Source organism: Dryobates pubescens, chromosome 15 (assembly GCF_014839835.1).
Source record: "Dryobates pubescens isolate bDryPub1 chromosome 15, bDryPub1.pri, whole genome shotgun sequence".
NCBI classification, from domain to species: Eukaryota; Metazoa; Chordata; class Aves; order Piciformes; family Picidae; genus Dryobates; species Dryobates pubescens.
In genome coordinates this window covers 27188360-27212008 of record NC_071626.1, presented here as the reverse complement: position 1 = coordinate 27212008, position 23649 = coordinate 27188360, and the positions used below count along the sequence as shown (strand labels likewise).

The 23649-nt window shown below is 53.5% G+C and overlaps 1 protein-coding gene across 1 annotated transcript in view; it reads right to left on the bottom strand.

Annotated features, from left to right (window-relative positions):
- Positions 1-23649, bottom strand: part of LOC104310212 (sodium- and chloride-dependent GABA transporter 1) — a 42910-nt gene that overhangs the window by 5873 nt on the left and 13388 nt on the right. The window contains exons 3-11 of the mRNA XM_009911623.2: positions 15056-15187; positions 13820-13920; positions 11447-11556; positions 10949-11081; positions 9704-9838; positions 8400-8503; positions 7996-8120; positions 7071-7183; positions 759-890 (exon numbers count right to left, since the gene is read on the bottom strand). Coding sequence (XP_009909925.1) covers positions 759-890; positions 7071-7183; positions 7996-8120; positions 8400-8503; positions 9704-9838; positions 10949-11081; positions 11447-11556; positions 13820-13920; positions 15056-15187 — 1085 coding nt within the window. The remainder of the gene's footprint in view (positions 1-758; positions 891-7070; positions 7184-7995; positions 8121-8399; positions 8504-9703; positions 9839-10948; positions 11082-11446; positions 11557-13819; positions 13921-15055; positions 15188-23649) is intronic.

Here is a 23649-nt window from a genome sequence, read left to right as displayed (position 1 = left end):
GTTACGGATTGTAGATTATGGTCAAGAGTATCAGCCGGTGCCTTGGATTGCTGCTATCTGTGTCTGGTGGCTTTAATGTTAATTTCCCTGGACAACAGAGCACTGCAGTCTGGTTCCCAACAGAAAAACTGATGTGCCCTTGCAGGCAGTTAGCCAACCTGCTCTGGCACAGCCAAGGGTGAGGAGAAGCGCAGAGGGTCATGAAGGGCACTCAGAGGACGAGGGGTAAAGGAGCAATGCAGACTGTTATGCAGGACCCACAATGCCCACAACTCCAATCTTGCTTAAAACATTGTTTTAAATAACTTAGCCAGGGTTTTCTTTAGCAGTGAATCATCTCTATCTTAGATGGAGTTTCTTAATTTAGTCTGCTCTGCCTCTCCCAGGCATATTGTTGTCTTGCCTCCTACAGTGCTTTGCTCAGCCCTAACTGCCACACACAGGATCCTTGCCTCTAGACCCATCAGCCCCAGCAACATGGTCTTTGTGTTATCTTAAGCCTTTGCACCAATTGTTCCCTCAGCTTGGGCTCTGTTGGCTTGAGCCCCTGCTGCAAAGAGCAAAAAGCCAAGGCAGACCGACAGCAGGAGGGGGTAAAAGGTGTGGAGACCTCCCAGGTGACTCGGGATGCAGTAGTGATGAGCACAGCTGCTTATTCAGCATCAGGATGACTCCTCTGGATGCTGCCACTTCTCCCAGACTGTCAGTGACAGTGTGCTATGCCAGAGTGGCTGGAAAATTGCTGTGCACAGAGGTACCTGGGTGATGTTGGAGAAGCCAATGAGATAGGAGATGAAACAGACGATGGCAATGAAGATCTTCTTCCTGGCTCTCAGGAGGTGAGGATACTCATCCATCAGGGCTGTGATGAACCCTTCCACAGTGCAGAACTACAGCAAAGGGTATACAGCAAAGACACACAGGTAAGGATCTTAGCCTGACATCACCACCTCCTGCATTTCATTCCAATGCTGAGAGACTCACTGCTTGAAATGCTCCCTGCAGACACTAGAAAACGAAGCAGCCCTGCACAAAATTGGTGCAAACCATCTTCTGAAAGTGCCTCCCTGCCTCCCTCTGCTGAATAGGGAAGGAGCTAAAAGCACCAGGATTAAATGCCTAAAATGCATTGGGATAAATGTCTGCTTCCTGCCTCCTGTGGAAAGTCTCCTTTTTCTTACATAGAATACATAGAATAAACCAGGTTGGAAGAGACCTTCAAGATCACCGTGTCCAACCTATCAACCAATCCAACACCGCCCAAGCAACTAACCCACGGCACCAAGCACCCCGTCAAGTCTCCTCCTGAACACCTCCAGTGATGGCGACTCCACCACCTCCCCAGGCAGCCCATTCCAATGTGCAATCACTCTCTCTGGGTAGAACTTTTTCCTAACATCCAGCCTGAACCTCCCCTGGCGCAGCCTGAGACTGTGCCCTCTTGTTCTGGTACTGGCTGCCTGGGAGAAGAGACCAACATCCGTCTGTCTACAACCTCCCTTCAGGTAGTTGTAGAGAGTAATAAGGTCACCCCTGAGTCTCCTCTTCTCCAGGTCAAGCAGCCCCAGCTCCCTCAGCCTCTCCTCGTAGGGCTGTGTTCCAAACCCCTCACCAACTTTGTTGCCCTTCTCTGGACTCGTTCCAGCAAGTCAACCTCCTTCCTAAACTGAGTGGCCCAGAACTGGACACAGGACTCGAGGTGTGGCCTAACCAGTGCAGTGTACAGGGGCAGAATGACCTCCCTGCTCCTGCTGGCCACACTGTTCCTGATGCAGGCCAGGATGCCATTGGCCCTCTTAGCTGCCTGGGCACACTGCAGGCTCTTCCCCTTCTCTACAACCTCCTCACCACTGCCCTGCTCCTGCGTGCTGCCAGGCTCAGCCACAGCAATAGGGCTGTCTGCTGCTGGAGCATGTGCAGGACCTTGCTTGCTCTTCTTTTCCCATGGGTGCTCTTCTCAGCCTTTTGCAGCAGTGCTTGTGCTGTTCAATGAACTGAAACACTCACTGAAGAGCTGCATTAGCCACTGCCCAGGCTCACAGCCATGTTCAGGACAGCCACATCTATGACTCCCCAGCCCTTCACTTGATTTCCCTCTCCTGAGCACACTGTACTGCAGGCATGTAGCACACTGGAGGCCCATGCTCACAGCACATGGGCTTTCTGGAGCTGAAAACACCTGGTTGCTGTGCACAGTACCTTAATGCTGTCTGCACCATAAAACATAAAGAAGGCCCCAGGGGCAAACCAAAGCAATCTTCCAATCAATTTTCTGGTCAGTTCTGCCAGATAGCATGAGCACAGTCTGGTAGTATATGTTGGAAGTGCATCCTTCCCTCCTATTTCTTGCTACATTGTGAGACTGGCTTCTGTACCTTGCTTCCAGAAACCCTGTGGTATCACACAGCTCCCAGAGAGCACATCGTGCCCCTAGCAGAAATCCTTCTGCAGGCAGCAAGCTCCCAGCTTCCCTCCTCACCCTCAGCAAATGCAGGAGCCAGACCATGGAAATGAAAGAGGGCTCTGCTGTCGGTGTCAGGGACCACTGTGTCTCTGGGAAAGCACTCCACAGAGTGCTGGCACTTTCAGATTTGGCTTTGAAGAGGGAAACATGAAGAAAATCCTAGGATAGAGAGGAAGGTAGTGACAAACAGGCTGAGAAGAGCAGCAGAGGGCAGGAAAGATGTATGGAAGATGTGGAGAGTCTGTGTTCTTCCTGTTAGCTGGGCAGGGACAGTGAAAGAGTTTGGCTGCTGGGGTTGGCTTCCATGTGGCACAGAATGAAGTAAGGGAAGATGTTTCTGCCCAGGGTTTTATACCCCCAGAGTGCACAGCAGAAAGCTGGGATCCCCAGAGCATCAGCAGCTGAGCCTTTTATGTTGGACACAAGTACTCCTAAAGCATCTCATGTTCTTCAGGCATGGCTTAAGCTGTCTTTATACTCAGTGACAGAAAGCTTTTTACCCCATCCTACCCAGCTCATTGTCTGGAAGAGCCAGGACTAAGTTGGCATCAGAGTTCAAAAAGACACCATCAAAAGCTACTCTTTCCACTTGGCAGCATGGCCAGGTGCTGCTGGAGCCAGGGGGAGGCAGAGAGGGAAAAAGGCTCAGAGCTGGGGGTGGTCAGGGCAGAGGGGGGATGTAAGGAGTGTCCAGTGGAGGAGAAGTGAAGAAAAAGATGTCTCACACAACATGAGGGAGTGAAGCTGACAGCCCTTGGGTGTGGGAAGAGGGAGGCCAAGTCAGGGAAGGCACAGAGGGACAAATCAGGGGGGATGAGGAACAGGGCTACAAAGTGCATTGAAATCTCTTTGCCTCCTACCAAAAAGAAAGAGGCTGTGTACCAGATGATGCAGAGAACCACATGGCAGCACTCTGCTGCTTCTAGGCACAGGACAGGCAGCAGCCTCCACACCTCTGACTGACCCATTGGCCAAGGCCAATGCTGGCCTTGGCCCAGCCTCAGCATTCCGAGGGGATGCTGCCTGAGGAGGTTTCAGAGCTCCAGCTCCAGGGACTGCGGCTCCCTGGCTGGCCTGGAGGCCACATCTCCCTGAACACTCAGCCTGAGATGCTTACATCAGGCAAGCAGCACCTGAGTGTCAGCACACTGACTGCAGGGCAGGTAAGGAGCAGCTCCTTGTGCTGGGTGTGGGTAGAACTGTGTGTAGGTGTGTGTAGGTGTAGGTGTGTGGGGGTGTGTGTGGGGTGTGCAGCTCTGTGTGTAGCTGTGTGTAGGTGTGTGGGAGTGTGTTTAGCCTCGTGTGTAGCTGGGTGTGTGGGTGTGTGTGTGGGGTGTGCAAGTGGCCAAAGGCACACACAGACTCACATTTCAGTCTCCAGTCCCTAAGGTGCCATTTTTCTCATCATCCCCAGCCCCATTTCTCACACTTGTTCTCTCTTCCTCAGTAGTGTTTCTCTCATGAATATTTTATCTCCATTCATTTCTCCCTGTTCCTTTTATTCCCCCTTCAAGGGGCTTATCCATCACACAAGTTTCTGGGTCCCAGGCTTGGGAGTCAGTACAGGCAAGACCTCAGTCTGAAGGCAAGTCTCTCTCCCATCTGCTCCCAGCATCAGGAGCTTGTCCACAAAGAGCACCCTGCCTGGCACCCAGGGACCAGCTGGGAGCTCAACCACAGCTGCCAGATGTGTGGCAGAGAGCCAGCAGAGTGCATCTGTGTACTGCCAGCTGGAGGTGCTCATGAGTAATCCGCGAGGGGCAGGCTCACACGGGCAGAGCAAGCTGGCGGTCACAAGGCTGGCTGGCTCCGGGCAGAGATGCCTGACCTGGGAAGGGGCAGGTTAAGAGACAGCAGCAGTGCCTTATGCAGGAGGGGCTGGGTGCAAGGGAGCTGAAGCCAGGGTGGATCAGAGGCACAGTGAATGCTAAGGCAGAGGAGAGGCGAGGGGGAAGGTGCACCCCTATCACAGGTCCCGGGTAAGGAACTGCAGAGAGGAGCAGCCCAGCAGCAAGAGGCAGCTGTAGCTCATGGGATCACAGATCACAGGATGTCAGGGGTTGGAAGGGACCTCTGGTGATCTTCCAGTCCAACCACCTGCCAGAGCAGGACCATAGAATCCAGCACAGGTCACACAGGAACACATCCAGACAGGGATAGGAAGGCTCCAGAGAAGGAGGCTCCAGAGAAGGAAACTCCACAGCCTCTCTGGGCAGCCTGCTCCAGAGCTCTGGGACCCTCACAGTGAAGAAGTTTCTCCTCATGTTGAGGTGGAACCTCCTGTGCTGGAGTTTCCATCCATTGCCCCTTGTCCTATCCCAGCTGTGCTGCATCTGCAGCAGACTCACTGCTGAATGGACTGATGGGCAGGGGTGGACCTTCTCCCATCGTCGCTAAGGTGCATTGTGAAAGGAGTCTCAGCCCTGCCTCCCACTGCCATCCAGGCCTCTGAGCATCTCTGCTGTGTCTGCAGCCCCACGCCCCACTGGTGGTGAGGGGAAGCCCCAGCCCAGCAGCCCTGGAGGTGCAGGGCACCCTCTGGCCCTGCTGTGCCTCACGGACCAGGCTGCTGACCCAGACATGGCCTCTCCCCACCCACAAATACCACAAACTGCATCTAATCAGCATGTAGCAAAGCAATCTTCTATGAAACTGGCTGCTTCCCACGGGCTGTGCAGCTGGAGCTGCAGTTGCAGCCTGTGTGATTTGTTTTGCATGCAGAAGCTGCCACACTGCTAATGGTGTGTTTGACTGAATTACAGCTCCAGCATGCAGGCAGAGAGCTTCCTCAGCTCTATTTCTCTCTTCATTTTTAGAAGATGGCTTGCCTTTTAATGCTTTGCTCCCCACTCCCTTCCCACTCCTACCCCTCCAGGCAATGACAGCCCCCCCAGACTGCCTGCCCTCTGAGCCCAGGTGTCAGAGGGCTCCTGGGAAATTCCAAGCGTCTTTCAGAAGCAAATGCAGCAAATGAATTCCGCACAGTACTCAGCGACCTTACTGCCACACCTGAGATCATTTCCCAGCACTGAGTAAACAATCCATGGGAGGTAATGATTTTTTTCCTCTCAATGTAGATTCTTCTGGAACATGTAGTCATGATTTGAAATGATGTGCAAAGAACACCTGTGGGGATGCAGACCTGAGCTTGGTGATGTTTGTGGGAGCTGCCATGGTGGAAAACCAGACCTGGTTGATTGGATTCTCTTGGAACACAGGTGTGACATTTCAGAAACACCTGAATCTGATTAGGAACTAAGCTCAGGTTTATGAGCACTACCTGCAAGCCCAGAGGGTGCCTGTGCTGTACTGGTGGCTTGCACCACAAGGAAGGAGCCTGTGGGCACAGACCAAGCACAGGCTTTTGGAGCCACCTTTGATTTTGGTGCTCTCAAAAGGCACACTGCAGCTGACTGCTCCACCAGGCAGCTACTCTAATGCTGAATTATCAGAAGAAAAGTAGCATCACTTGTGAAAACACAGAGCCCAACAGTGTTTGGTTCTGTTTTGTGAGGGCTCTGAAGGCAGCAGGTTAGAGATCTTTTGCTATCCAGATGCTTCCCCCTCCAATAGCTTCTAAGACTTATCTGAAGGTGAAGCAGTCATGGCACCCAGGCACCAGCTTTCCACAAGGCATGGCTCTTTCCTTCTGCTGCTCTACCCCTGCTCACCTACAAGCAAGGCCAGGGTGCTTCAGATCCACTCAGTCTCTCTCTTGTTATCAACCACAATGGCAAAATGCTGTATCAGACCAACATCTGCACAGGAGAGCCCCAGCTCCCACACTCCAGTGCCTCAGCACTTCTTTTCTCAGTGCAGCCTCTCGATGGTGTGCCAGAGTACTGCTTCTGGCTGCCTTGTGCAAAGGTGCTCCTCCCTTAGGATAGAAAGGAGGCTTTCTATCCTAACCTAAGTAAGCCAAGTAATGAGATTGTCTTGACTCACAGGAAATGCAGTTTGGTTAAGGTGACACAGTAAGAAAATTCAAAGCATTCAAACTGAGCTCCTCACAAAGCACAAAGAGAACTGTGATGAGCACAAACTATTATCATGCAGTTACAAAGTGAGGGAGTTAATGCTGATTTGGGGGTGGGAGGAATCATGATTTACACGAACAAAGCAATTATTACCTGAAAGAAATATTTTCTTTTCTCCCCAAGTATTTTGGCAGGATTAGTTTCCCACTAGCTCTACTTGGAGCCTGTGAGCTCACCTCCTAGGGTCAACCAGCAAGATGGGGACAAGCTATGCCCACAGAGCAACACCAGCACTTTGCTAGGGCCAAAAATTCATCTGAACAGAGAAGAGCTTTCCAAAGGTCTTCTCATCCTTCAAGGAATTGGTGATTTTCTTTCAAGGCTAATTAGTTCTGCTGGGCTGCTGGAAGCTGGTGATTACTGACAATCAGGTAGTGCCACCCTTGCCTGTGCAGGGAAGAGTGCATAGCAATGACCACACAGAGGAGGCCTTGTTCCTTGCAGCTGCATCTCACTGTGAAGAGTAAGAAAAGACCCTGCCCAGTACCGTTGTTGTGGGGTCACAGCCACTACATTGTCTCTGAAGATGTTTTAATATCTTACCCCTCCTGGCCCCTGGGTTGTCTCACCTGACTATCCAGACCCAACATCATCAGCATGGAGAAGAAGAGGATTGACCAGAGAGGGGAGAGGGGCAGCTGCGTGACCACCTGCGGGTAGGCGAGGAAAGCCAGTCCAGGGCCTGTGGCAACGAGAAGAGGAAGGAGTCCATGTTTATAAAGTATTTGATGGGAAGCCTGACCTAAGGGTCACAGTCAAGCAGAGACAGGCACCACAGTGAGGAAGTGCAGGTGCTGAATACAGGAGCCAAAGCACTGAGCCTTTGCCCATGGCACAGCCATGCCTGGGGGCAGCAGTGACTGGAGACATGTTTTGCCTTTTCTCTGCCCACCCCCAATGAAGTCATCAAATTACTGCTACCAACTGCAGCTGCAGCACCTTCCTAGAAAAATTAATGGCTATTCAGAGCTGGCTATAACTTTTCTGATGTATTTTTTCTTTCCATAAGAGAATGTGGTGGTTTTTTTTTTCCTTGAGATGAAAGCTGTCTCTGTGAAGCCAGCAATTTCACATCGTGTCTGTGCAAAAGGCAGCCTCATCTGAGAGGAAAAAAGTACTCTGAGATTACCATTTCAAAATCTCACAGGGAAGAGGGGCTCCAAATTTTGATCAGGTCTACTGAAAGCACAGGCAGGATCTATTCTCTTTAGGAAGGTTTCAGAAAGCAAATGGCCTAAGTACTTCACTGCATCAAGAGCACACCATACTTCAGCACTAAAAGAAGGTGAACATTAAAAGCAGGTGGAGATGTCCCTTGCAGCCAGAGTGGGGTGAACATAGGCCACAGGTGCCTGAGACCCATCCTGGTGGGAGGGCATGCAAAAAAGGGTTGGACACTGGGGTCCCAGTCAGGAAAGGCCTGGGAGTATCCCATGTTCACTGAAAGGTTGCTCTCAGAGGCTGCTGCTGTATTTGACCCTGGGTTTCTCTTACCTGAGGAGGCCAGCTCTGAGATGGACTTCTTTGTGATGTGTGACATGAAGCCAACAATGGAGAATATAACAAAGCCAGCAAATATGCTGGTGGTGGAGTTGATGCAGCAGACAATAATGGAGTCTCTGGAAGAGAGAAAAAAAGGGAAAGAAACCACCTGCACATCCCTACCACAAGTCAGGAGTGGAGGATGGGGTAAACAAAGGGCCAGGCCCTGTGGAGAGCTGTTGCAGTGCTCCAGAGAAGCAGCAGGGATGATGTGTTAGGTGATGTGCAAGTGGGAGAACTGCATTCCAACAGCTGCCACCAAGAGGATGGCACTGTGACCCTCCCCCATGAGATCAGGTACCTCACTGTGGCTCTCCCTCCCCACCATGCAGGAGGCTGGAAAGAAACCAACAGACCTGTAGACGTTGTTGTGGAAAGTATTGTAGCTCCCTAGAGCAATCAGGGAGCCCAGCCCCAGGCCATAGGAGAAGAAGATCTGTGTGGCTGCATCCATCCAGACCTGCAGAGGAGCCAAGAGACAATTGCAGTGAGAGCCCCCCTGAACTAGCTCAGTGCAGTGCTAGTGAGGGGACTGTGTGTAGCCTGTGGAGGGGACTTGGGTGTACAGCCCACTGGGCTGTGTCTGCATCCTTCCCCTGTGGCAAGAGCATCAAGTGTGCAGCCTGGTCCAGCACCAGATGCACATCCCCAGGTCACTAAAGCCTGTGGCTCCAGGCTCCTTGCAGGGCTCTCTGGGGATGGAGGAAGAGTCGGTCCCTTTCATTTCTGAACAGTGCCCTTCAGCCCCCAGCCCAGGTCAGAAGGGACTCACACAGCCTCTGAATTGGGTGTGCTTGCTTTCTCACAGCTGCACCCTTGAGAGGTGCTGCTTCCCTTGGAGCCCCATAGCCCACACTCAACCCCTCCATTCCTCTTCCACTGGCATGTCTGGGGTTTTATTCAACGTGCAGTTTCCTTGTGCACACAGCTGCAGAGGGCAGCTTGCCAAGGTGGTCTCAGTGCCTTAATGGCAGGTGAAGAGCAGGCTGCTCATTTTTTAATTGCATAATATTCAAGCAGCTCTCCTGATCCTCAGATTGCTGTTCCCAGTGTCACAGCCAATGCAGGACAGTCACAGTAAGCTTCTGGCAAGAGGGATCATTGACACCCCTTTGATGGGTATTCAGCTGCCCCTGCTCACAAATCCTTGGTGACCTCTGGAACCATGACAGCATCACTGTTGCAAGAGGCAGAGACTGTGTCTCCTGAAAAACTGTACCTCTGCAAGCCTCCCTGCTGCTCCTGGGTGCCCTGTGTGCTTCTCCTGACAAGGCAGTCACTGGCCACCATGCAACATTTGGGTGCTTCCAAAGGCTGCTGCCACGTGCCCTGTGGTGCTCATGCTGCTTCTGAGCTCTCCACACTGGTGCCAGAGCACTGTCCTGTCTCTAGGACAGGGTGGTTGGTGAAACGAGGCACTCCCAACAGAGGGGATGTCCCAACCCAAAGGGCTGATTTCTCAGACCCCTGCCTCCTCCCCAGGAGTGCTTTGGCACAGCTTGTCACCCACGATGGCCCTGCCCTCCAGCTTCGTCCCAGGCTGGGAGGGTGGTGACTGCCTGGATGGGGAAGTGCTCCACTTTATACTTAGTATTTAATATATGCAAGGGAAGTGCCTGAGGAGGACTCATGCAGAGGCAAGTGGGAAATCAGAGCTAACCTCAGAGTCAGAGAGCTTCCTGAAGTCAGGGGTAAGGTAGAAGAGGATCCCCTCCTTGGCTCCCGGCAGAGTCACTCCCCGGAAGAACAGGATGAAGAGCATGAAGTAGGGGTAGGTGGCAGAGAAATACACCACCTGCAAAAGACACCGTGGGAGAGAAGCCCTCAGCCCACCAGTGCCCAGGAGCTTTCCTGCCCATGATGGCATTTCATCCAGTGTGTGCCCCTGGGAGAGGGGCAGCTCGCTGGCCGCAGCTACTTGTCGGCAGCACTTTGCTCTCCCCTGGCCCCAGTCCCCATACCACAACTGTTCCTGGCTGGCTGAGGTTTCTCTCTGCCAGGGACACACGAGGACACACTGACTGCCAGAGCAGCGTGCTCAAGTCTGCATGACTTGCCCAAAGACAAGGAAATTGCACAGAATAAGTTTAGTCCATAGAAGTAATCCCTTCAAGCCAACATATTTTGCAGAGCTGAGGCTGGTGTTTCTCCTGGCCAGCACTCCACTGTGAGTCATTCTGACTCTGGTGCTTTGTCTTTCAGGGGCTCACAGGTACCTGCAATCCTCATCACAGGACTTGATTGTGGCTGTCTGAAACCTGTTTGAGAGCCACCAGGGAAATTAACAGCTTAGGTGACCTGCATCTGAAGTGCTTCTTTCTGATCTCTCTTCTAGATCATTCCTTTCATAACACTGTCCCTCTGCACCATGCTGTGCTGTGAATAACACATCTCAGCATTGCTGTTTCACTGAGCTAAGCAATGGCTCTTCAGCTGTGCTGGCCTGAGCTCCTGCACAGGGAGTACCACTGTGCTTCTCATCTGAAGGTCTGCCACCAGCACCTAAAGGGCAGCAGGAGCACTTCCAAGGGGGGGTGGGGGAGGGGTTTGTCCCACGGCAGTATTTTGACAGAATTCTTTTCAAAAGAGTGAGCCCAGAAGAGGTCTCTTTCTTTGAGGGCTGTCTCTAAAAACCCCTTTTCCAAGTCTCTTCCCACAGAGGCTGAGCACTCAGACCTGTGACTTTACAGGGAAGAGCTTAGAATGAAAACTGCCACAAACACAGCAGCAATTTTTACAACCCTGCAAAGCAAATGTCAGCATTTAAGGGCACCTGCTGTGCTTCTGCCCTGAAACAGGGCAGCCTTGCTGTAGGCTCTCATATGAAACTGAGCCCAGAGGGTATTTCAGCAGCTGAGTTGAGCAGTGAGAGGCAGCACTGATGCACCCAGCCCTCACACCATACCTTGCCTGTCCATTCCACACCCTTCCAGATGGAGAAGTAGACCAGCAGCCAGGCCAGGGCCAGGGTGCCAGCCAGGGGCCAGCGGATGGTGCCAGGTTCCCCTAGGCTCCCAGACATCTGATGCATGTTCCTCCTAGGGTGAGAGGAAGTTGTGTTAAGGACAGGTCTGACCCTTGGGGGAAGGGGGATTGGAGCCCCCAGAGGCTGTTGGAGGGTGAAAGGCATGGGGGGTGTAGGGAAGCACAAGAACCGGCAAAACCCTAAAGGGATCTGAGGTTCACTGATGAAGGAAGAGAGGTGGAGAGCCTCTTATGATCTCTATCCAGCTGACGTGTGGCTGCACAGTGCACCCCACACCCATGCCCACCCCTGCCAGCAGCCGGTGCCGATGCCCTGCTGCCGAGGCTGTGCCAGCGAAGGGGCAGGGCACAGCCCCGTCAGCAGGCACGCCGAGGGCGAGCAGGGGTGAGAGCTGTCGTGGGCAGGCTGTGGACATACTCCCAGAACTCGGTGACGGCGCTGGTGAGGTTGGTGGTGTCCTCCAGAGAGTAGTTGGAGAAGCAGCGGTCGGTGTTCCAGGCGTTCCCGCAGCTCTGCCAGGGCAGGTCCTGCTCCAGAAGAAGGGCATGGGCGTTAGCACCAGTGCGACATCTCCCGAGGGCAGCAGTGGGAAGCAAAAGTCTGGGTGCTGGTAAAGTGAATTTCATTTCTTTTTCCTTTCTCCCAGCTAGGTTGTGCAGCTCCCCTGGGTGAGCAGGAACCTTGCAGCCCAAGGCACAGCACGGGTTTCCAGAATAAGGATAGGGTGTGACAGGGATTCTCCAGGAAGGGCGTGACTAGGACCGTGGTGTAGCTCCATTAGCAATTCCCCAGATAGGAAGCCATTTCTAATTAACTGTTGGTAATTAATAGCTACTAATTACAATAGCTGTGGGGGGGGTATTGTGCTTATGATCATGGCAGCGTTTGGCTATCACTCAACAAGTGGTTAGAACTTGCTGCACAAACACCCGGCTGTTTCTTATCCCTCCTTCACATCAAGCTTCAGTGAGAGAAGAGCAGTGTGGCACTGACAACGGGGGCTGAGGGTTTGTCTGCACAAATGCACTGCTGTAACATAAGCCCAGCAGCAAATCTGAGGAGGGGCAGCTGTTTGATGCTGCCCCTGGGCCTGATTCTAAGCAGCACAAAGGAGCTGGTGGGAGGTAGCACTGCAGGTAGCACTGCTGGTAGCAGCACATCACTACAGATTCATCAGGATCAGCTTTGGCACTGCAAGCAATGAAACCACAGCCCCGGGGGCTGTGTGAGCTGGCAGGACAACTCACCCATGCCCTGCAGAGCCTCAGCTAAGGCAAACCAACAAGAGCATCTCAGATGTGTCTCCACGTGTGCCAGCCTCACTTCCCAAATGCAGTACATCTAGGTAAACACAGAATGGCTCTTCTGGGTGATTAACCACTGCAGATAAGAGCTCAGGCTCCAGCTGAAGAAAGCTCTAAGATGTTTGTATCCATGAAACACAGACCCCTTTATGTGTGTCTTTAGTGCCTTGTGGCATCAGTGCCTTTAAGTGCTGCCTTCCCCCCACATCTGAACAAGTTCACTCCAGTGAAGGATACCTCCTCATGAGCACACTGAGCTTGGCAGCAGGACCATGGGAGGAGCAGGTGGGCACACCACAGTGGCCACTCAGGCTATTTGCACCCAGCCAGTGCTTTCACTGTGGAGTAGCTAATTGCACTGAAGCAAAAGCAGTGACTCCAGCAGCACTGCACAGCAACCTTTCAACCCAGGGGTCTGCACACCAGAGAGGTTACAAGGAGGGGCAGGCAGGGGGAGAGTTTGTTGCTGCTTCATTTCCTCTGAATTTCAGAGGATAGAAACCCCAGAAGACAAGATGGATTCCTGTTCAGGTTCCAAAAGGTCTCAGTCAAGTTCAGGGGGAACAAGAGACATGGCTTTTTATTTGTCTTGTCTTCTTTGGGGAATCTGGAATTGCCTCTGGCAAAAGGCAAGGCCTTGAGCCAAGCACTGGAGCTGCCTGTGCAGACACGGGCACTGTCACCAGTTGGGTCTGAGACACCTGACTGTACCAAAGCCTCATCCTAAGGGTTGAATGGGTATAGATTTCTTTGGGATAGATTTTTGTTTGGGAACAAACACCTGACAATTTTGTTCTGGACCTGGGAGCCTCCAGGGGGTGCTGGTGGTAGAAACACAGCTGGGAAGTCAAACTGGGTATTTTAGCAAAAGCTACTTGAAACTGATGATCAAAGAGTGCAGCTGGACCTACAGCACCCGTGAAGCATTTCAGGCTGATGGCTAAGTGAAATACGACACCATTTGAGCCACAGAGCTAATGTTCTTAAGGCTGCAGGTTGCTCAGAGAGTTAAGGAAGCTCTTCCCAGCTACTGGGCTGAAATAAAGGGGCAGGCACAGCAGATGTCTAAATGCCTGCTGAATTATTTTTCCATCAGAAAAAATTCCCTGGGATTTCATTTATAAAGGGAAGAGTAAATGAGGACTAATTAAAGTCAGGAATAGGTCTTTACAAAGCCAGGAGTAGAAATGTGAAGCTCTTAGCTTTACAAAGCTCTAGAAATATGTCAGAGACACAAGGTGGGGTTTTAAAGAATGAAGTGATTAGCCACAGTACCCAGGGAGGGGACACCCTCTCCAGAGGACATTGGTGCCCATCAGCACTACATCACTGCCTCCAGGGCTGCTGGAGCTCTTTGGGAAGGGACCAGCAGTGTGCTGATGAAGGTTGTTTGCACAAAGGACAAGCCCTTAGTGAATAGTCTGTGGCACAAACAACTGCTGGTAGAGCAGGGATTAATGACCCTGTTGGCATGTCTGTGACTCACCGTGGTGAAAGAGTTGAAAAGATAGTAGAGAGCCCAGGCAATGATGACAATGTAGTAGATGTTCAGCCAGAAGGAGAGAACCACAGCTGCTAACCCCACTCCTAGGAAGGCAGGCAGAGAACACTGTCAATGCAGGTCTCCTGGGCCCAACTGCACTCAAGGACATCATAACAAAATTTGTGTCAGTTTGTACAGCTAAACTGAGCTGGTCAGCAAGGGAGTCTGCTCCCTCACACCTCCCACCCACTTATCCCCACTGCCTTTCATTGTGCCACAGGTACTTTAAGGACAGAGCTCCTTGAACACAGGATCTGGTCACTCAGTGGATGACATTTTCTTTCCCACATCCAAATAATTTCTAAATCACTACTGCTTTTCAGAATACTGCTCCTGGTTTATGTCCCCTATTTACAGCTTTCCTATGCAATTAAAGTGAGCCCACATGGGGAGGGTTAGGGAAGGCTTTGTGCAGCCAGAATCCATCTATCACAGTCCCTGCTGCTCATAAAATGCCTTCTCATCATGCAAGACTGCTTGAACAGCAGTCAGCTGATGATAGTCACTGTGGACATCAGGGTCAAGGATAGGCTCACAGGATGTTAGGTCATCAAGTCCAACCCCCGGCCAGAGCAGGACCATAGAATCCAGCTCAGGTCACACAGGAACACATCCAGACAGGGCTGGAAAGGCTCCAGAGAAGGAGACTCCACAATCTCTCTGGGCAGCCTGCTCCAGGGCTCTGGGATCCTTACAGTGAAGAAGTTCTTCCCCATGTTGAGGTGGAACCTCCTGTGCTGGAGTTTCCATCCATTGCCCCTTGTCCTATCCCAGGGCACAAGTGAGCAGAGCCTGTCCCTGTCCCTTCCTTCCTGACCCCCAGCCCTCAGATATTGATAGACATTGATCAGATCCCTCTCTGTCTTCTCTCCAGACTAAACAGCCCCAGGGCTCTCAGCATCTCCTCCCCAGGCAGTGCTGCAGTCCCTCCAGCATCCTTGTAGCCCTCCTTTGGACTCTCTCCATCAGACACCTGTCCCTCTTGAACAGGTGAGCCCAGAGCTGGGTGCAGTATTCCAGGTAAGGCCTCACTAGAGCAGAATAGCTTGATAAAGAGACATGGGAAAACTCCCCTCACCTGCCACCCCACCCCAGTCCCCAGGGATTTGCTCCCCAAACCATTGAAGTGGGTTTGCCTGTAGCTGTGTGCCAGCACCTTCATGAATTTCAGCACAGTACCTTTAAACATAGGAGCTAATTTCCAGACTCCCAGCCCTCCAACAGAGGTATACTGGCCCAGAGCAGTTTCCAGCAGGAAGAGAGGAATGCCAGCGAACACCAGGGTCAGGAAATAGGGGATGAGGAAGGCCCCTGGAAGCAAGAGCAACATTATCAGAGGAGTCAGCCTTACCAAGAAGCAAACAGCTTGCAGCTGTAGCTCCTTACCCTGCAGCACCCATGGGATGAGGAGCAGACTTGCCTGGAGGTGGCAGTTTGCAGCTGGTGTGCTCAGCGAGGCTCCTACTCTCTTGTCCTTACCTGTTCCTATCGCCATGGGTATCTGTGTATCACATACACACATCCACTGGCTATGTGATGTCAGCCTCACTTTGCTGTCAGGTATGTAGGCCATGCTAAGTCCAGTGTGACAACAAACCTGAGTGCCAGTGACAGTGGTGACTTGTCAGTGTTTCTTGTCTCACATGCTGTCCTGAATGGACAAAAAAGCCTCAAATTGCTCTGAACCAGACAATGAGACAGAAGTTAGTAGATTGGTTCTTTAGGCTTGCCTGAACATGTTTCATAGCCAGAATGAGCCAGGCGGGCGTGCTTTAGGCCACGTTTGGAGAGAAGGCTTTCTATAGGTTGCAATACCAGGGTTTCACCCCTAGATCTGTGTTGCTCCTGGCCAGCATTGCCTCGGGAAATCTGTAAGTATCAGCCCAAAGAGCCAGAGGGTGGGGTTGCGATTGTCCACGCTCTGGAAGGAACCACAAGCTTCACTTGGAAGCTGAACTGTGTTTCAGTTTACCCAGACAAGCCAGCAAAGACCCCTCGCTGCTTCAGCGCTGTAAAGCCCAGAGGACAGACTCGCGTCTTGCCGGGCCGAGAGGCGGGACCCCAGAGGAGCTGAGTCCCCGGGACAGTTTCGTTTGGCTGGAGCAAGGAGCGAGCGCCACTGCTAAAGGATTGCAGACGAGGAACCTCCTCTCTACAAAGCTTTCAGCTACAAACCCTTTGGGAACAAATCCTGCCTCAGCAACAAGCTGCAGACACCAACAGAAAGTGAAGCGGCGCTCCTGCGGCTTCCACGTGGTGGACACCATTTTGGTTTGTCTGGATCTTGCTGCGTGCCAGGAGGTAGCAGGATCGGTGAGGAAGTACAAGAGCTGCTTTTTGTAAGCATCTATGGAAGGTCTGTTGCCCTGGGGGATTCTGGAGCTCCCCCCAACACCCGCCGTGGGCAATCGCCGGCTGCACTGCCGGGGGCCCTTTTTTTGAAGTGCTGTTTGGTGTCTCTGGATCTTTGTACAGATTGTTCAAATTGTTACTTGTTCCTGCTGGTGGGAGGTCTGTTCCACAGCCCAACACCTCGAATCTGCAAATAGGTTTTAATGAGTGGGTTTTGGTGGGATTTTGGCAATTAATAAAACTATTAATATTTTTATGAATCGCTCCGCTTATTGAACATTAATAGATCCTTCTATCGACCTCAACACATGCCTCTCCCCGTCCTTCACCTTGAGGGAAAAGCTCACAGGACTGCCTGGCACCGGCCAATGCTTACTCTGTTTCTGTATGGACCCTGTGGAAACAATCTCGCTGGGAAGGAGGTAGCACAGCCATTCAGGAGAGGCACCACTTGCACCCTGTTATCACAAGAGCAAATGGCATAGGAAGGCTTTTTTGTGTGATTTAAAGGGTGTACATGCTCAGGTCATTCTGACTTGGGACAGTGCTCATTTTCCAGGTTCTTCACACAGAGACTCAAAGAACAGCAGAATGCATTGGGTTGGAAGAGACCTTCAGAGGTCACAGTGAGCAATGACATTTTCAATGAGATCAGGTTGTTTAGAGCCCCATCTGACCTGACCTTTAATATTTCCAGGAATGGGGCATCTGCCACTTCTCTGGGCAACCTGTTCCAGTGTTTCACCACCCTGGAGCACGTGCTGGAGCATGCCATCATTCCAGAGCAAGGCAAACTCTTGCAGAAGATGCTGGCTGGGAAGAGAGAGGATACACTCAGTTTGCTCAGAAGCAGCTGGCTGTATGTCCCAACAGCACTGGTTTCTGCACTGAGCTGTCAGTGTCTTATTCTCCAGATATCATTGGAAAAGCAAACATGGAGACAGCAAGAAAAGCCAGCCTGGAAAGCTGCAACCCAGCTTGCACCCGGCATAGTCAGGCTCCAGCAGCTGCTCTCTGAGGGCAGGGAAGCAGCGAGGCACAGGCAGGAATGCTGGCTCAGGAGACCCCCCCAGCTGGAGACGTCTGCCTGCCAAGCAGGGAGCTGAGCACAGCTGGGAGAGGCAGGCGTCAGCACCCGGTGTGGAGTTTTATGGGAGGCTGCGTGCAAGAGGAGCTGGCAGCAGGTGGCAGGGAGAAAACATGCTCCAGGCCAGGAACTCGATGACCGTGAGCCTGAATCAGAAGCTGGCGTGCAAGCACAGGCTCTCGGCTCCAGCAGCAGCTTGGCATCGAGGAGCAAACGGCTTTGAGCATCGCTGTGGGAGGAGCAACGCCTGCTCTGCAATGTCCCCCGTGCTCTTGCTAGACACTGCAGCCTGCGAGGTGCAGCCTCCCAGGAGCTCTGCAGGAAGGCAGGCTCTGCTCTGCAGGAAGGCAGGCTCTGCTCTGAAGGCATGCATGCTGCCTCATCACAGCTGTGCCTCTCTGTGGAGGCTGGAGACTGAGCTTATCATCAGTCGCAGTACCTTGCTTACCCGTGTCAAAACAGCTGATGAAATTTGGCCACAGTCCTGATGACTCAGCATTTTTCATCTGGAGCAGGCCAGACAGTTTGTAGGTGAAAGATTTTATTCGACTATTGAGGAACAGACAGACTTTTGGACTTGGGTCACTTACCCTGGCTTGGAGAAAATCCTCTACAGAGCATACCACAGCCTTGAACTGAGAGCTGCAGACAGCAAGACTGTTCCTCTGTGGCCAGGTCCCTGAGCAGGCACAGCATCCTTGGTTGTTGTACAGCCAGAGGGGAAAACGGTTCTGAGAGCTGTACCTATAGTTTGCCTGCCTGGTCACAGTATCACAGTAGGTTGGAAGAGACCTCGAGGATCATCGAGTCCAACCTGTCACCACAGACCTCATGACTAGACCATGGCACCAAGTGCCACATCCAATCCCCTCTTGAACACCTCCAGGGACGGTGACTCTACCACCTCCCTGGGCAGCACATCCCAATGACGAACGACTCACTCAGTGAAGAACTTTCTCCTTACCTTGAGTCTAATCCTCCCCTGGCACAGCTTGAGACTGTGTCCTCTTGTTCTGGTGCTGGTTGCTAGAGAGAAGAGACCAACCCCTTTCTGGCTACAACCACCCTTCAGGTAGTTGTAGAGGGCAATGAGGTCACCCCTGGGCCTCCTCTTCTCTAGGCTAAGCAACCCCAGCTCCCTCAGCCTCTCCTCACAGGGCTGTGCTCAAGGCCTCTCCCCAGCCTTGTTGCCCTTCTCTGGACACCTTCAAGTGTCTCGATGTCCTTCCTAAACTGAGGGGCCCAGAACTGGACACAATACTCAAGGTGTGGCCTAAAGAAAGGTGTGGTCAAAGAAATGGCCTTTGATCCCCCGCCACAGACAGGCTGATGAAGGTTTGGTTCAGTTTCTTGGCCTGCTACAAATGATCGTGTGTGACCTTGGGAGAATCCAAACCTGTCTCCAAAGTCCATGGGTCAAATGGGGGATGGCACTGGTCCTGCCTTGCCTGCTCAGGGCACCTGCCCTTGGAGGCAGAGGAGCACACAGCACCTGACACTCCCCCACGTCTGCCTGCCATCTCCGGCTCCGAGCACTGTACAGCATGGAATCATCACTAATCCCTACAATGGCAAATGCTGCCCACGGATCAGAAGCTGAGCCTTACAAGCTGCTACGTGCTGCTGCTAGGAGTCTCGATGTGCAAATGGGAATGCGTGATGCTTAAAGAAGTGCTCCTGAGCTCCGATGTGTAAATGGCAATGCATGATGCTTAAAGAAGCGCTCCTGAGCTCTGATGTGTAAATGGCAATGCATGATGCTTAAAGAAGTGCTCCTGAGCTCTGATGTGTAAATGGCAATGCATGATGCTTAAAGAAGCGCTCTCAAGTTACTCAAGCTCAGGCTCTCAGAGACAATTTCAGCACCTACTGAGTCGCATTTAGAGTCAGGTAAAATCCTGTTGGCATCAGGAAGACTGCACGAGGTTAGAAACTGTTGTAGAGGCTGAGGTGTTAGTCATAGCTGGGCACATTCCCTGGCACACAGAGCCAAGCCTGCTCCCTGCAGCAGATGGGCCTTGCCCTGGGCTGCCGTACCCGAACGAGCCGCCCGATCACGGCGCCGAGCGGCTCCCGGCTGCCGGTGCCGAGCGGCTCGCGGCAGCTCAGGGCTCTCGGCGCAGAGCAGCTCGGCCGTGAGCTGATGCGGTGTGACAGCGGCAAGCGAGACGCCGATCTTTCCACTCAGCTCAATCCGCCTGTGCGTAATGGAAGCCGCGCACACGGCGGCGCTGCGCGCAGCGCACACGCGGGCCGCTAAAATTAGAGTCCCACCCCCGGTCTGCTGTGCTCCCCGGGCGCCTCTCCCGGGGCAGAGCGGGCGGGGCGCACCCGGTGGCGAATCAGCGGCCGTGAGCCCCGCGCCCGCCGCTGCTCAGCGGCTGGCGGTGCCGCTGCCGAGTGTCAGCTCCGCCGCCCGCCCGCAGCGGCTGCAGCCCCACTCGCTGCTCCTTACCGCCGGTCGCGCCGCCGGCCGAGCTTGCGGGCAGCCAGGCAGGGAACGGGGAGAGCAGTGCGCGGTGCGGGCTGCCGGGAGCCGCACAAAGCGGAGGGCGAGGCAGGGCCCTTGGGAGGGGGCAGGCTCCAGCTCGCACCTTTCACCTGCCTGACGTTTTTGCTCACGGCTGGCTGCTCGCTCCGTGTGCCTGCGGCTGCCGGCGCTGAGATCGCTGTGTGCTGAGAACAGCACTGCGCACCGCCACAGCACCCTCCAGCCTTGGATTTGAGAGCAGCCCTGGGGAGAAGAACTTGGGGGCACTGGTGGATGAAAAACAGGGCATGAGCAGGCAATGTGTGATCATGTCCCACAAGGCCAACTGTATCCTGGGCTGCATGAAAAGAAGTATGGCCAGTAGGTCAAAGGAGGTGGTTATCCCCCACTCTGGTGAGACCCCACCTGGAGTTACTTGGAATGGCTTGAGTTGGAAGGAACCTTAAAGGTCACCTAGTTCCAACCCCCTGCCATGTGCAGGGACACCTCCCACTAGACCAGATTTCTCAAAGCCTCATCCTGCCTGGTCTTAAATTCAGGGGTGAGGTGTCCACAACATCTCTGGGCAACCCATTCCAGTGTCTCACCATCCTCACAGTAAAAGACTTCTTCCTAATGCCTAATCTAAATCTACCCTGCTCTGGTTTAAAACCATTGCTCCTTGCCCTATCACCACATAAAATAATCCCCCTCCAGCTTTCCTGTAGGCCCCCTTCAGGTACTACAAGGCTGATATAATGTCCTCCCTGGAGCCTTCTCTTCTCCAGGCTGAACAGATCCAACTCCTTAGATGTGGTAGTTCATCCAGGAGAAGAGGAGGCTCTGGGGAGACCTAATTATGGCCTTTCAGTACTTAAAGGGAGCCTATAAGAAAGGTGGAGACAGTCTTTTCAGGAGGGCCTGCTGCAACAGGACAAGGCATAGTGGTTTTAAACTAGAGAAGGGTAGATTTAGACCAGACAGAAAGAAGACATTTTTTTACAGTGAGGGTGGTGAAGCACTGGCCCAGGTTGCCCAGAGAGGTGGTAGATGCCCCATCCCTGGGTATGTTCAGGCTCAGATTGGATGGGGCTCTGAGCAACCTGATCTAGTTAAAGATGTTCCTGTTCACTGCAGTGGGGTTGGACTAGGTCCCTTCCAACTCAAAGCATTCTGTGATTCTGTCTCGGCTGACTACGAACAGGATTGATTTTAGCTTCATAACACTTCTCATCAGATTGCAGATGTCATCATGCCCACCTTCATGTGTGAGGAGGCAGAGCCATGGGCAGCACAAATCCAGTGTGTCTGAAACGGTGCAGCAAGCACAGGGTAGAGCCTGGGCTAAAAGCCAATGCTGGGACTTAGCTACAGGGCTGGTGTTGTATGAGGAGAGCTAGAGCTGTCAGGTGCCAGAAAGTGGCTAAATAATAGTGGCAGCCCTGCCCCCCAGCTCCAGCAGTGGTGCCACCGGCAGCCCTCGGTAGGCCTGGTTGGTTCCTGTGAGCTTCACCTGGCTCAGCTGCACGCTCATATCCCTGCTCAAAGCAACACAGATATCTTCGTGGCAAAATGGAGAGCTGCCCAATCTCCCACTGGGACTCATTCCACCTGCTTCAGAGAAAGGGCCAAGGCTCCCCTAAATGCTGTGGAGCTCCAGGGACAGACTGCTGCGGGGAGCTCTATCACTCTCCTCTCTACCAGGGTAGGAGGAGAAGAGCATCCTACATCACTACAGCAGATGTGGGCTGTTGGTGTGAGGAGGAGTCATAAGGGACAGAGACAAAGTGGGTTTGGAGAAGGGAATTCAAGGCAAAAGGAAAAGAAAAAAACCCATGTGGAGAACAAGCATGAGAAGAGAGCCTCAGGGCAGTGTGAACGAACAGGGCATGGAGGACAGGGATTCTGGGCATGAAGAGCTGAAGAAGTAAACAACAACAGGGAAAGACTAGCAGGCAGTAATAAAATTATATATGAAGCCTTAAAGGTGAGGCAAAGGGGTTTGGACTTGTGTGGGAAGGCCGAGAAATGGTTCAAGAAGGTGAAAAACACTTGAGGAGGGAGAGCTGGTGTGTGGCAGTTCAGGCTGGGCACCTCCTGCTGCTGCCACACAAGATACACCTCCGGTGCCCCGAGTGTGCAGCCCAGTGGGTGGACACAGGAAGCTAGGAATTCCATACCCATCGTGTCCTGCTCCCTACACGTCTGTCAGCAAGGTCTGACTCTTCCTCTTTCTTGCCTTGCTTCTCCCTATCTGGTAATGGAAGGGGAGTTACCTCAAGGCCTCTTGGGCCTGGCTAGGCTTAATGCCAGGAGGAGAAGGGGGAAAGGCAATCTCACCTGGCCAGCTGAGATCAGCCTAACAGTGGAGGGAGGGAAGAAAGAGCCCTGGGGGTTTTGGGTATACCCTCAGGTGGGGAGACGGGAGTGCTGGGAGGCTTTGGGTGTGCTGTATCCTTTGGGATCTCTTTTGTCACCGCTCTTGTAGCTCTCTGTAAACCACATCACTGTCCATCATGTCTGCAGCCCATGGCTGGGGCTCATTTGTTCTGCCCTGCTGAGAGGCAAGAGAGGATCTGCCTGGCCTCAGCCCCGGACACGGTGCAACGATGGAAAGAACTTTGAAAGCTGGTGAGAGCTGTCCACAGAGAGCACTGCTGCCAGCTACACTGCAGGCACTGCCGCTGGCTACACTGCAGGCACTGCCGCCAGCTACACTGCAGGCACTGCCGCCAGCTACACTGCAGGCACTGCCGCCAGCTACACTGCAGGCACTGCCGCCAGCTACACTGCAGGCACTGCTGCCGGCTACACTGCAGGCACTGCCGCCGGCTACACTGCAGGTACTGCCGCCAGCTACACTGCAGGCACTGCCGACAGCTACACTGCAGGCACTGCCACCGGCTACACTGCAGGCACTGCCGCCAGCTACACTGCAGGCACTGCCACCGGCTACACTGCAGGTACTGCCGCCAGCTACACTGCAGGTACTGCCGCCAGCTACACTGCAGGTACTGCCGCCAGCTACACTGCAGGCACTGCCACCGGCTACACTGCAGGCACTGCCGCCAGCTACACTGCAGGTACTGCCGACAGCTACACTGCAGGTACTGCCGCCAGCTACACTGCAGGCACTGCCGACAGCTACACTGCAGGCACTGCCGCCAGCTACACTGCAGGCACTGCCACCGGCTACACTGCAGGCACTGCCGACAGCTACACTGCAGGTACTGCCGCCGGCTACACTGCAGGCACTGCCACCGGCTACACTGCAGGCACTGCCGCCAGCTACACTGCAGGTACTGCCGCCAGCTACACTGCAGGCACTGCCACCGGCTACACTGCAGGCACTGCCGCCGGCTACACTGCAGGTACTGCCGACAGCTACACTGCAGGCACTGCCACCGGCTACACTGCAGGCACTGCCGCCAGCTACACTGCAGGTACTGCCGACAGCTACACTGCAGGTACTGCCGCCAGCTACACTGCAGGCACTGCCGACAGCTACACTGCAGGCACTGCCGCCAGCTACACTGCAGGCACTGCCACCGGCTACACTGCAGGCACTGCCGACAGCTACACTGCAGGTACTGCCGCCGGCTACACTGCAGGCACTGCCACCGGCTACACTGCAGGCACTGCCGCCAGCTACACTGCAGGTACTGCCGCCAGCTACACTGCAGGCACTGCCACCGGCTACACTGCAGGCACTGCCGCCGGCTACACTGCAGGTACTGCCGACAGCTACACTGCAGGCACTGCCACCGGCTACACTGCAGGCACTGCCGCTGGCTACACTGCAGGCACTGCCGCCGGCTACACTGCAGGCACTGCCGACGGCTACACTGCAGGTACTGCCGCCGG